The sequence below is a fragment of the Corylus avellana genome, chromosome 1 (genome assembly GCF_965113065.1).
Source record: "Corylus avellana chromosome 1, dhCorAvel1.hap1.2, whole genome shotgun sequence".
Taxonomy (NCBI): domain Eukaryota; kingdom Viridiplantae; phylum Streptophyta; class Magnoliopsida; order Fagales; family Betulaceae; genus Corylus; species Corylus avellana.
Genome location: NC_142490.1, coordinates 24568046 through 24581137, shown reverse-complemented (window position 1 = coordinate 24581137; position 13092 = coordinate 24568046). Strand labels below are relative to the sequence as shown.

Below are 13092 nucleotides of genomic sequence, written 5' to 3'. Positions count from 1 at the left end.
AAGGGCCAAAAGTTAAGGGTCGAGAATGAAGAAATTCCCTGAGGATTGCCAACGGTGACACTGGTGCCCAAGAAGAGTGCTTGTAGAGTCTCACATCGCCTGGGTATGGAATATGTTATGATTTATGAACAGATTGAATTTAAAATTTTTTTATAGTAACTTGAGTAAGTTATGGTTCAAGTATGATTTGTTTTTAATTTGGGTTGCTCAATTTGAAGATAGGTGGTAATTTATGGTCTTTAATTTCGAGGACGAAATTCTAATAAGGAGGGAAGATTGTAGCACCTCAGATTTTTAAAGTCTTATTTTAGAGATATTAAATTGATGCTATGATTATATTAATATTCATATTAGGTAATGGCATTTACTTTGAGGTTGAGATATTTATTGATGATATTAGGTAATAATATTTATTCTTGAGGAACTTATTAGATCTTATGAATATTATTGGAATGAATATTGATTTGAGGTTATTATATCATGATGATGATTTTATATTGATTATTTTATTGGGAGATTTAAGAGATATGATAATTGATGATTGATTGGTATAATTTGGAGTATGATTGTAATAATTGGTGATATAATAGGATAGTAAATGGTAGGTATAAGGATGGTAGAATAAGAAGGTAGAATAGTATAGGGTTGGTGAAATAGTATAGGGTTGGTAGAATAGTATAGGGTTGGTGGAATAGTATAGGGTTGGTGAAATAGTAAAATGAGGGTATAATTGTAAATTGAAGGTAGAATAGTGTTTGATTTTCTCCTATAAATAGAGCTCTTCTCCTTCACAATTTTCACCACTCATCTCCTCTCCCATCTCTTGCATATATTCTTCCTTCTTCCGCTTTTTACTCGGTCTTTCTTCTTTCTAAGAGTGTTTACTCAGAACAGAGAGAGAAAGGGCGAGACCAAGCGCTACAAGAAAGAAAGAACACAAGAGAAACCGAGAGTGAGATGGGAAATTTAAGACAGAGAGCTGAAGAGGAAGAAAGAGAGTTTAGGCGAGAGAGAGAGAGAGAGAGAGAGAGAGAGAGAAAGTCAGTGAAGGGATTGTTATGGGTATGGACCAACTGCAGCAGAACGGGTTTCAAGTAATTACCTTTGATGATCCATTCATGTAATCCACTGTAAGTATTCTTACTTACTGAGTATGATATTGATATCCAATAATACGGATTTTTGTGGTTTTATAACTTGTCTAGCATTTTGCTATATATATATGATTCAACAATGATTTATATTGTCGGAAATCAATTGACTCACTACTTCACAGTTTTTGTAGTGCTTGCAGGAATGGAAAATCAAGGTAATTATGCAGTTGTGATTAGAGATTCATATTGAGATGTACAGAGATTCCAAGTTGGTTAAGTTTTGTCTAGAGTTTAGACTGTCGGATAGATTTGTATAAATGCCTGGTACGACATAGCTTTGGGTATTTTTGTATAAAGAAAAGTATTTTAACAGTATTTTTTTTGTATTGATAATTACAGTTTTTCCGCTATATCAGATTGTTACAATCAGTATCATGGAGGCTGTGTTATTTCCTTAACTTTTTGTTTTTTCTGGTTCTTCTTTCTCTTGATTTTTATTCTCCAAAAATATAGCTCTTTAGCATGACTCGCGGTTAAAGGTACAAAAGTGGTCGCTAATGACTTTTGTTGCTGATAAGTCATTGGAAATGCTTTGACCTTATTAGTGATTGTTGAGGTGCAATTAGGGGTGTAAACGAGCCGAGCTTGAGTGAGCTTCCTTTGTTCAGGCTTAGTTCGTTTAAATTTTACTCGAGCTCGAGCTCGAGCTCAAGGGCGAGCCAAAAAAATCGAGCTCGAGCTAATAATAAGTCGAGCCGAGCCAGCTCGTGAGCTAGCTCTTATATTTAATGTTTTTGTTTAAAAAAAAAAAAAAAAACTTTAAGTACTCTTAAACGGCTTAAGAAGTTAGTTTGCATATGAGCATTTGCTTAGCCTGATTAGTCGAGTATGGAGCCTGAGTCAATACAACAATGCATTTGGTTTCAAAGGGAGAGGATATGCATCCTTTTATAGATAAGCAAACTTGGGGATTGATGTTTTCTTAACAATGTGGGACATCAGATTGCATTGAGACAACGCCCCCAACAAAAAAATATTTTTTCAATGTCTCTCTCTCAATCTCCCTTACTAGTCATAGCGCATCTTCCACCTGAACTCTCATTTCCCACTCTCTCACTCTCGCTCACCAGACAGGTAGTGATAGTGTTTGGGTCTGTTTGATTCTTCAATAGTTTCTGCCTTTCGCAATCTCCCTCAATAGTTTCTGCTTGATTCTTCTTTCTTTCGTTTGGGTCTGCTCTAATTGAATCGGGCTCTTTTTAATGATTGCTCTCTCTCTCTCTCTTTGATCACGAAGGGTCTAAATTTTTCATTTTCTAACGCTTAAATATAAATGCAATTTTAAGATTTTAATAATTATGAGATTTATAATTAATTATGTATTACTTAGTTTATATATATATATAGACACACACACACACGAGCTTATACGAGCTTGTTCACGAGCCTAACCGAGTCGAGCCGAGCTTGCTTCATTTAATATTCGAGCTAGGATTTGTGTTCACAAAACGTTTCATTTAATAATCGAGTCGAGCACGAGCCGAGCTTATACGAGCCGATCCCGAGCTTGCTCGCGAGCGGCTTGCTCACATAACACCCCTAGGTGCAATAATGCTGCTCTGCTTATTTGAATGACTCTTAGAACATCCATTGTGGGATGATATTTCAAAAGCCATAAAAGGCTTTGACTTCCTTCACAGGACACCAATTAGTTTTCAAATGAGAAGGTCAAAGGCCCGATCCAATAGCGAGGACTTTTGTCATTGTTGATAATGTTTAGGATCGTTGATATTAGTTTCAGAACTCAAAATGAAATTTATCAGTAACGATGTAAATTTGTCACTTATTATCAGGCCGGTGATAGCTTATTAACAACCTTGAAGTCGTTGCTAATCATTTTGAAGGTTAAATGCATTTATGGTACATGAGTTTTAAGGCCTTTAGGGGTGGTTCAGCCACCACTAAAAGTCCTAAACCCTAAATTTTTTTGTTTGTTTTATCCGTGGGGGAGGCCGAACCACCCCAATTGGCCACCCTCAGATCGGCTGGCCTGGGGTATCTGAAACCCCTCCCTACCAAACGGGGGTGGTTGAGCCACCTCAAAGCTATTGCTGGTGGTTTGGACATTCCTTATTTTGCAAGTTGCAAGTGGTCGAACCACTCCCAAGGACCCTTGGGGTTTGGTGAGGGGTTGCTCCTGCCACCACTTAGACCAGCCCCATTTTGCCGAAAAGGGGTTACTCGAACCACCTTTTAAAATTTTTTTTTTTAAAATATTTCTATTTTTAATTATTTTGCGACTTTTTAATTTTTTGTTGGGGCATATGACAAGTGTAACATTGTGATTGTTTTGATGTGGAAATCCATTAGTTTTATTAATGGAAGATGGAGGATGGTACCATGCATCTTCATATCTAGCCATAAATGAGGTATCATCTATAATACAAAATGAAACATAGGTGGGAAAAAATAAAGACGTAAAGCGCATGTACTAAAAATGCATTTAACCCTAATATTTAATTAGTTTATTAAATTTTTGGTTTTTGTTTATATAATTGCTAATGTCAAATTTGCTATTAAAATCCTATATCATACATGTATTCAACACTTTCTTTGAAAAAAATATAATTTATTATATTAAAAATATGAATACAAGATGTAACATAAATTACACTCATCACTACACCTTATTTAACATATCCAGGCATGCAGGCCATAACCTGTTCAGTGAAAATAATAATAATAATAATAATAATAAAAGCTTGCAAAGGAGCAGTGAAAAGAAAGGCAAAGGCAGCCATATCAAGAGCATGCTCGTTTTTATTAAGCCTATGATCAATCGTCTTCCTGTAAATACTTCCCACTCAAAAAAAAAAAAAAAAAAAAAAAAAAAGTTTAATTTTATTCAAAACCATACACAAATCAAGCATAGGAATATATTACTAATATGCTGGCCTTTTGGGTTGTTCCAAAATAGATGAAAGTTTCTGTAAAGGTACAATAATGCCACTTTGCTAATTTGGATGGCTCTTAAAACATTCATTGCGGGATGTGCTTTTGAATGCCATAAAAGGCTTTGGCTTCCTTCACTGAACACCAATTAGTTGTTAGATGAGTTTGTCAAACGCCTGATCCAACAGTTTTCCTAAAAAAACAATTATATAGGATAATTACAGCATTAGTGCATAACAAGAAACTCAAATAAAAGGCAATAAAATTTTTAAATGAGTAGAATGCACAACAATTGTTAACAGTGAGAAATTTGAATCAAGAAGGCAGACATGTAGAGATAAGTGCTCGGAATTTTCACCTTTTATATATTAGAACAGAAAACAAGATGCATAATGAATTACACTTACTAGCAATTTCCTGCTGAGAATCCTTATCATATTTTGAAGGTATTCTTTGCAAAAGGTTCACAAAACAAAATGATGAATGAAAAATGAAGTAAAAAATCATAATCATACAAGTTTTAAGATGCATGATTTAGTAGATGATTCTAATGGTAAAAGACAAAGGATGAAATCCTAAGCCAATACAGACTACACACCTTAAGGACTTCTTAGAAAGCCTTTCTCCAATCATCTTTCTCATTGGCTAAACAAAACAACATTACAAGTCAATCAGTTGATTCACTGGCATCATCTTTTCTTTGCCTTCACAATGAATAATAGATAGAGCCATTTGCAGACCAGAGTTAGCTGAAAAAAATACAATGCTATCCAGGTTTACCACTGATGTAAAGACCATCATACATCTCCTATTCTGATCACTGTAATTATCTTTTACATGAATAAATATTTCTAAAATATCAAAGTATTATGGAGGATGTGCCATTTCTTTATTTATTTATTTTTTTGTTCTCTTTTCCTGATTTTTATTTTATCCTTCCACATATTCCTCTAGCTATCGGGTTTTACTACGCCATCCTTTACGACTGCAAAAAAAAAAAAAAAAAAAAAAAAAAAAAAACAAAACAAAACAAAACAAAACAAAAAAAAGAAAAAAAAAAAAGAAAAAGAAAAAGAAGAAGTTATTTAGCCATGACATTGTGGTAGCTAAAAGTTCTAAAGTCTTTGCAAATACTTTGACCATATCATCGATGACTGTCATTGATGATAATGTTTAGGGTCATCTCTAATAACTTCAAAACTTAGAACGAGATGCTGTCGCCGATCAACGATAATTTGTTGCTGATAACTTATTATCTATAGTGACCTGCCAATCAAACATGATTGCACCGGTCACGAACAATCATTGAATTCAAGACCCATATAACATACACACATTCTTTGACCATAGAATCAAGCTTATATAGTAAATCCATGACTATTATGCCGTAGATACCTGTGTATCATACGATGCATATCGTTAGTCGTTTAATTAGACATACCCAATTTTATGAAAAGTAAATAGGCTCATACCATACACATGCTCAGTCACCTGACATATCACAGGCTTTTATGGAAAGCAGTCATAAGTATTTTCTTACCGCGTACGTTCGTTCAAATCCTCTGAAATCATAAGTTCCTGCTATATTGAAACATATTCTAGTGTTACTAGAAAATCTATTGAAAACACATAGACTCCTAACGAGAGGCAAACTATAGAAAGGGTCATAAAACCCTATTGCCCATTCTGGACATTGTCCAAACATTCGGGCTCATGGTCGAACGTTTGGACTCAAGCATGAAAATTATAAGAACAACATGAAATCCAACTTAGTACAAAGGGGTTTAACTTGAAAATGGCCAACAACTTCAAAATCTCTTCCGCTCTCTATAATCTCTTTCTCACTCTAGGTTTAGGGTTGAGGTGTAGGGGTGATGGGTGAGGTTTGAGGATTGAAGGATGGTCTTATTTATAGGGGAGGGGTGTAATGCCCCGATCCTGCAATGGTTCATAAAGCCTATTTGTCTCTTTATAACACTTCCACAAATATCTGTCTTTAAAATTTCCCATAGGTTAACCATGGCATCTGTATTCTTTAATATGTTCTATAAATCATCAGCTAGCCATTCAAGAATGCTTCGTCCACTTGATTAAATTATAAAAGGCATAGGATTTTTCAAACTAACGTTTTGCCTAGTTCTTCACTGGATGAGCAGTCTTTTGCTAAGCTTCAAAATCCTCAATTTTCCTCGGGATAACTGCTATTAAGCCTTTGCTATCTCTGAAAAAGTGTAAATATAATATTATGAACAACCTCAGTAAGTAGAAATAATTAATCAAGGGAGTGATGTCGAGTCATTTACTAGTTGAAACTATGCACATAACTTAACAGAACAAATCTCAATATTTTCCAAAACAAGATATGAAGTATTATATTTTATGACATTCGGTAACCATGAAAATCAATTGTACACATAGGTAATCATTCTTACTGTGAGCAATAAAGATAATGCAATGATTCAAAATATATTAAAACCATCTGCCAATGTCATACAATGGTTGTCAAATGTTTTCGCCCCGTCTAACTGGGTTGTGCGGTCCCCATATTGGGACTGAAACCTCTTCTAAGGAAAGAAGAAGTGGCACCCTTGGAGTCTCTGGCCATGGGATTGCCCGTATAATTTCCATAAGGGATCCACCCATGACCAATTGCCATGTTGCTTCTCCTCTAAAGCACACATGGTTGCATGATCCCAAAATTTGGGACCCAACTGTACGTCGATGTCCTTATATAAGGATTAGCTTCGGTACCAAGCTTATAACTCTTACTATGCCAAAGGGAGTTTCAAATAATAATCAAGGTGCTCACAGTCAATATTAATCTTTCATAAATCATAAATAACGTGCCAAAATCCACTTCTTGAAACTCAATGTCATATTTCATCATAAAATTATCATATGTCACATTGGTAAACGAATGCCTTTTCAGATCAATCTATGCAATTCGCATATATAACTTTTACATATAAATCTCATGAATGCACCAACATATCAATAATCACATTATGCATCATTGCATGATTTATTTAAAATTTCACATTTCTTTTGAGAATCAATGATAATATGATATATGCACATGTATATGTTAAACTAATGATTAAGTAATTAAATTTATCTCTTCCTATAAGCTTAAACTTTTGAGATAAGTGGTAATTTAACATGGTATCGAAGCCAAAGGTCCTGAGATCGAACCTTGATTCTGTCAATTCGTCCTCCATTTAAATTAAATATTTCACGTGTTAGGCATCACCTACTAAAAGGAAGTCTGAGTCCACACGTGAGGGGGAGTGTTAAACTAACGATTAAGTGACTAAATTTATCTATTTCTACCAGCTTAAATTTTTGAGATAACTGATAATTTAACCGTATATACACCCAAATACACTTTATTTAGAGTTTACATATTTTATTTTAAAAACCTTGCATTTGGGTGTGTTGAATTCATTAAAACCTTGATTAATCAGTTCTACTCATTTCAATTTTATGCACAACTATTGTGGAGATTATCACGCCTCAATCTATGTTGCTTGTCCTTCAAAGCAAAACAATTAAATATCAATACCTAAACTAACAATTAAATATCCCTTGTAACCCTTTCCCCTCATTCAATTAAAAAAAAAACTAACAAAATGCATGTTCTTTAAACAATAACTTCCTAAAAATCAACCTTTCACTTTGCTTTTAAGCCCATTCTCTTATTTTTCCTCAATCCTTCTTTTTCTACACGTCCACAATAAAAGACATTCCTTCTTTTCCATGTTTTTATCTTTTTCTTCTCTTCTCATTTTATATTGATGTCCTTTTTCCTTCCTCTTCATCATGTTCAATCATCCTCAGTTAAACTCAAGTGTGTAAAGCCCTTAAAAGTGTATGTGGTTTCCTTTTCATAATACTGTCGACAGAGCAAAGGAAAATCATCTAGCCTATGTTCAGGTCACGTGAAACCCCCAAAGGCCCAAAGTGACAACCCAACACAATCAGATAAATACCAACAAGTATAGACTCAAATTCCAATCACCCAAGGCAGAATTTCAGTTCTACATCTACTGTATATTTCAAAATCATCAAGGAGTCACTCCCAATCGGTATCTCTCCACTAGATCTCCCAAAAGAAAAGCACCCAAAACATAAGAAATAAAAAATCCCAAAGAAATTTTGAACACCCACTCTTTCCCATGGCCAAAACACCAAAATACACTAAGATTGCTTTATAAAGTCATCAAATACATTAAAGACAAGAAAATCTTCACCGTGGAAGAAGAGGCTTTTACCTCAACCGATTTCCTTCTCACTCTTCTTTCTTTCTCTTTTCTCTACTCCCTCTTTTCTCCCCTGTTTCTCCTCTACTTTGTCTCTCTCTTGGTTCTCCTCTCTCCTCTCTCCTTTTCTTTTTCTTTTTCTCTTCTCCCTTTTCCTTCCCCCTCTTTTCTTCTGGGTTACTTTCTCTCGCCTATTCTATTTCTTTCTTTCTTTTCTTCTTATCTAATGCTAACAGCCGAAGATAGTTGAGTTTTTGATTAAAACCCAGCCTTCAATCGTGACAATTAATGTACCCTCTAAACTACCTAATAGTGTTAATGTCCACCCTAAGAGCATTCTCAGTTAAGGGAGTCTGTTCCCTAAGTTTAGGAAATATGTTAAAAAATAGCAAAAAAGATCCCACAGCAAATTCTCTATATGGTTCCTTAAACCATGATGCTACACTTGAAACCAAAACATTGGGTTCAACTGTAGTGATCCAAAGGTTTATTAAATTGAAAAAAAAAACTCTTTCTCTTTCCTGTCAACACGCCATCTCTCTGCAAAACATTGCTCAACACACCTCTCTCTCCAAAAACTCCATCTTCTTCAACCTCTCAACTTTCATCCATGTTCTACACAAGGTAGAGAGGAGACTGAAAAGAGAGAAAGTTCGAGATTGAGAGAGAATGGTGAGCGTTCTGTTCAAGCCGAGAGAGAGACTGAAGAACGGTGGTTAAGCCACCGTCGTCGTGCAGTGGGCAGCGAAAATTGGAAACCCATAAATTAAATCAAACCAAAGAAACCCATAAATCAAATCAATGACACAAGGCATCAAGACGTGTGCACGCCGATTAGGTCACAGTTGGATGGGGTCACGCTGTGCGAAGGGCTGGAGTCGCTGTCGATAAAGAACTTGGCGGACTTGGACGACATGGGGTTGATAGCTATTGTGAAGGGGTGTTGGAAATTGAAGAAATTTGAGGTGGTTGGGTGCAAGAGGATCATAGGGACAGGAGTGAGGACATTAGTTTCCTTGCTGGGAGGAGAAGAAAAGGAAGAAATCATAAGAAGAAGAAATGGGTTGCTGCATCGGAAAGAAAGAAGAAAATATGAGGGAGAGAGAAAGTATAAATTAAAGGAATAAAATATAAAAAAAGTAAAATAAAAATATAATATTTTAATGATATAAGGAAGCATTTAGGGAAGTTATTGGGGAGCAAATTGGCATAGGGAAGTAAAAAGTAATTTGAATCCATCCTCAAGAGGTAGCTTAATTGGCTGGGACCACGCCTAATGAAGCGGAGGTTACTAGTTTGAATCCCCATCCCCCCTCTTGTACAGACATGTCAAAAAAAAAAAAAGTAATTTGAATCCTTAAATTTAGGCAAAATGATCGAGTAGTTGCTGGGAATGCTTTAAGTTTAACAAAAAGATAAAAGGAAAAAATATAAAAAAGCCCCCCAAACTATGAAGTTGGCTTAAATTACAAATTGCTTCATATTGTATTAAAGTAAAATCAAAGATATGGTTCTTAAGATATTCCAAAAAAAAAAAAGAGAGTACTAAAGTAGGCCACCAAACTACCAAATTCATTTTACTTTAATACGGCATGAAGCAATTTGTAATTTAGGCCAATTACATTGATTAATTATTTATTTCTTTCAAAAAATATTTGATTGTGTTTTTTTTACAATTATTTTATTATTTTATTTGTTACAAGAATATGGGTGTTATAGGAATATAAAAAAATAAGTGGTCTTTTTGATACATTTTAGTAGTTTGGGGGCTACTTTAGTATCTTTTGAACATTGGGGGCTATATTGTAAATGGCTGGTAGTTTGTGAGGCTTTTTTATATTTTCCTAAGATAAAAATACTCTTATAAATTTCTCAATAAGACAAAAATACTCCTATAAATTCAAAAAATAAATAATTTTTTTTATAAAAAACGAAAATTATAATTTAAAAAACGATTTTTTTTTTTGAACATATATTTTTTTTTAAAAAAAAAGGGGAATTTTTATTTTAGAAAACAAATATTTTTCTAATTTTATTTCAAAAAACGAAAATTTTTAATTTTTTTAAACGAAATTTTTTAATTTTTTTTAAAAACAGAAGTTTTATTTTAAAAAAAAAATTATAAAACAAAATTTTGAAAAAAAAAAGAGAGAAAATTTTCAATATTTATAAAAAAATAATTTTTTTTTAATTTATTATTATTATTATTATTATTATTATTATTATTATATATATATATATATATATATATATATATATATATATATATATATATATTTTAAGTTTTACGTTGTTTTTAGAAGTTTTAGTATTTTTAGTATTTATTTTACTAAGGGTAGTTTCGCCATTAGGTTGAACATTGACAATTTTTGGTAGTTTGGAGGACATTGCCACAACTAAAAGTTTGGGGGGACATTGTCAATTGGGTTAAAGTTTGAGGGGGGTATGTGGACTTTCCAAAAAAAAAAAAAAAACAGAGAGGTTTTGGTGGGGTTGAGTCATCCCCCACCACACATCAGGCAATTTTTTTTAGAATTATTATTATTATTATTTTTTTTTTGCAACTATGGAAATGATGAAGTCCCTTAAGTTTTCGGATATTACAAGGGGTGTGCAAAATGCTAAAAATGTCGATAATGGGTTAAAATTGCTTTTTAAACTATCATTGAACGTTCAGTGTACTATTAGCCAACGGTTTTAACATTACAGGTCGAACGTTCGTGTGGTCCAGGCTTGAACGTCCGTGCTAGGGTTAAGGTCGAACGTTCGATGGTTTAGGGTTGAAGGTTCGATCAAAATCTAAAATTTAGATTTTTGGTTGCTTTTCAAATAAAAAGTTTTTAAAACATTCGCAAGTAATAGTTGCATTATGAAAGTGGTTAATGCTAACGATTGTTTTTCAAAAGGTTGCATTTCTTTTAGGGTTTTTTAAATTTTGGGGCATCACCAGAGCCATGTGGTCTTGTTTTGTTGGTGGTTGGGGAGTTTTGTTGTTGTTGGTTGTGGGCCTACTAATATCTACAATGTCAAGGAAGAGAAATGCCATTTTGCGTTATTTCAGTAATTTTTTAGCATATTTAGTTGATAAGGCATGCTCAATCCACCATTAAATTTGTTTTCTTTTTTTAATTAAGATTGATCTAAAAGTAGATTGAGCATGTCATGTCAGTTAAATATATTGGAATAATGAAAAATAGCAACAAGGTAGGTGTGGATATAAGCTAATTAAAGAAAAAATGATTAGGATTTTCTTAAAGTGCTGTATTTATTTCCCACAATAATTGGGCCAAAAAAACTGACCACAAATATGGTCAAGGAGCCACAATTAGTTCACATTGATAGTATAAAAAGACGGGCAAATTAAGAAACTCGCAATAAGCTCTTCATTGTGCAGGAAAAATGGGCATTAAACAACTTGGTGTTTCTCTCCCCCTCCTTGTGATCTTAGTAGCAATTTTTCAATGTGGGACAGCTGCCGAAGAGACTGGCAAGGCCCTAATAACCAAAACTTGCAGCAGCAGCGCCTTTCCCGACGTTTGCACCTCAACTTTGGAGTCGGATCCTCGGACTTCGACTGCCGATCTTAAGGGCCTTTCTAGGATTGCCTTGGAATTAAGTTTAGCCAAAACAAATGAGACTGCAGGAGTGGCCTATTACTTGCTGAACCATGCATCTGGCTATTTAACATGGGCAGAGCGCTCAGCGTGTTTCAATGGTTATAACATAAGCCTCTACAAAATTAAAGAGCAGGGTCTCCCATCTTTTGACCAGGGGAAGTATGATAAGGCATTCCAAAGTGTGGATTATCTTAATCAGAATGCTGTTTATTGTAGCAGGTTTGACATACCAGAGTTGACTGAAAAAAATACATTGCTATCCAGGTTTTCCAATGATGTAAAGACCATTCTACATCTCCTTTTTTGATCACTATAATTATCTTTCCATGAATAATTAATATTTCTAAATTATTAGTATTATGGAGGTTGTTCCATTTCTTTTAACATTTTGTTTTTGGTTCTCCTTTCTCTTGATTTTTATTCTACAAAAATATAGGTCCTTAGCATGACTCGTCGTTAAAAGTACACAAGCGGTCGCTAATGACTTTTATTGCTAATAAGTCTTAGGTAATGCTTTGACGTTATTAACGATCGTTGAGGTAAAACAATACCGCTCTGTTCACTTGAATGGCTCTTAGAACATGCCTTGCGAGGTGCGATTTCAAATGTTTTAAAAGGCTTTGGCTTCTTTCATTAGACACCAATTGATTTTCAGATGAGATGGTCAAAGGGCCGATCCAACAAATGGTATCAAAGCCAAGGTCATGGATTCGAGTCGCAGGAGAGTCATGTTGAGTGAGTGATTGTTGAGGTATAAAAATGCCACTCTGCTCACTTGAATGGCTCTTAGAACATGCATTGCGGGGTGTGATTTCAAATGCCATAAAAAAATTTGGCTTCCCTCACTAGACACCAATTAGTTTTCAGATAAGATGGTCAAATGCCCGATCCAACAACTACGACTTTTGTCATTGCTGATAATGTTTAGGGTCGTTGACAATAGTTTCAGTACTCAAAACAAAATTTATCATTAAGGATGTAAAGTTGTTGCTTATTATCAGGCTGATGATAGCTTATTAACAACCTTGAAGTCATTACTAATAATTTTTAGGGTTAAATGCCTTTTTGGTACATAAGTTTTAACATCTTTAGGGGTGGTTCGGCCACCACTAAAAGTCCTAAACCAAAATGTTTTTGTATGAGGGCTACCCATGGGGGCGGCTAAACCAC

The 13092-nt window shown here is 34.3% G+C and overlaps 1 protein-coding gene across 1 annotated transcript; it reads left to right on the top strand.

The window, feature by feature from the left end:
* Positions 1 to 11704: 11704 nt before the first annotated feature.
* Positions 11705 to 12229, top strand: LOC132169532 (pectinesterase inhibitor-like). Its single transcript, XM_059580556.1, has one exon. It carries the CDS (start codon positions 11705 to 11707, stop codon positions 12227 to 12229), a length of 525 nt encoding a protein of 174 aa, XP_059436539.1.
* The last annotated feature ends 863 nt before the right edge of the window (positions 12230 to 13092 follow it).

Coding starts and splice junctions, on each gene's coding strand:
- LOC132169532 (XM_059580556.1), top strand. CDS start 11,705: ATGGGCATTAAACAACTTGGTGTTTCTCTCCCCCTCCTTGTGATCTTA.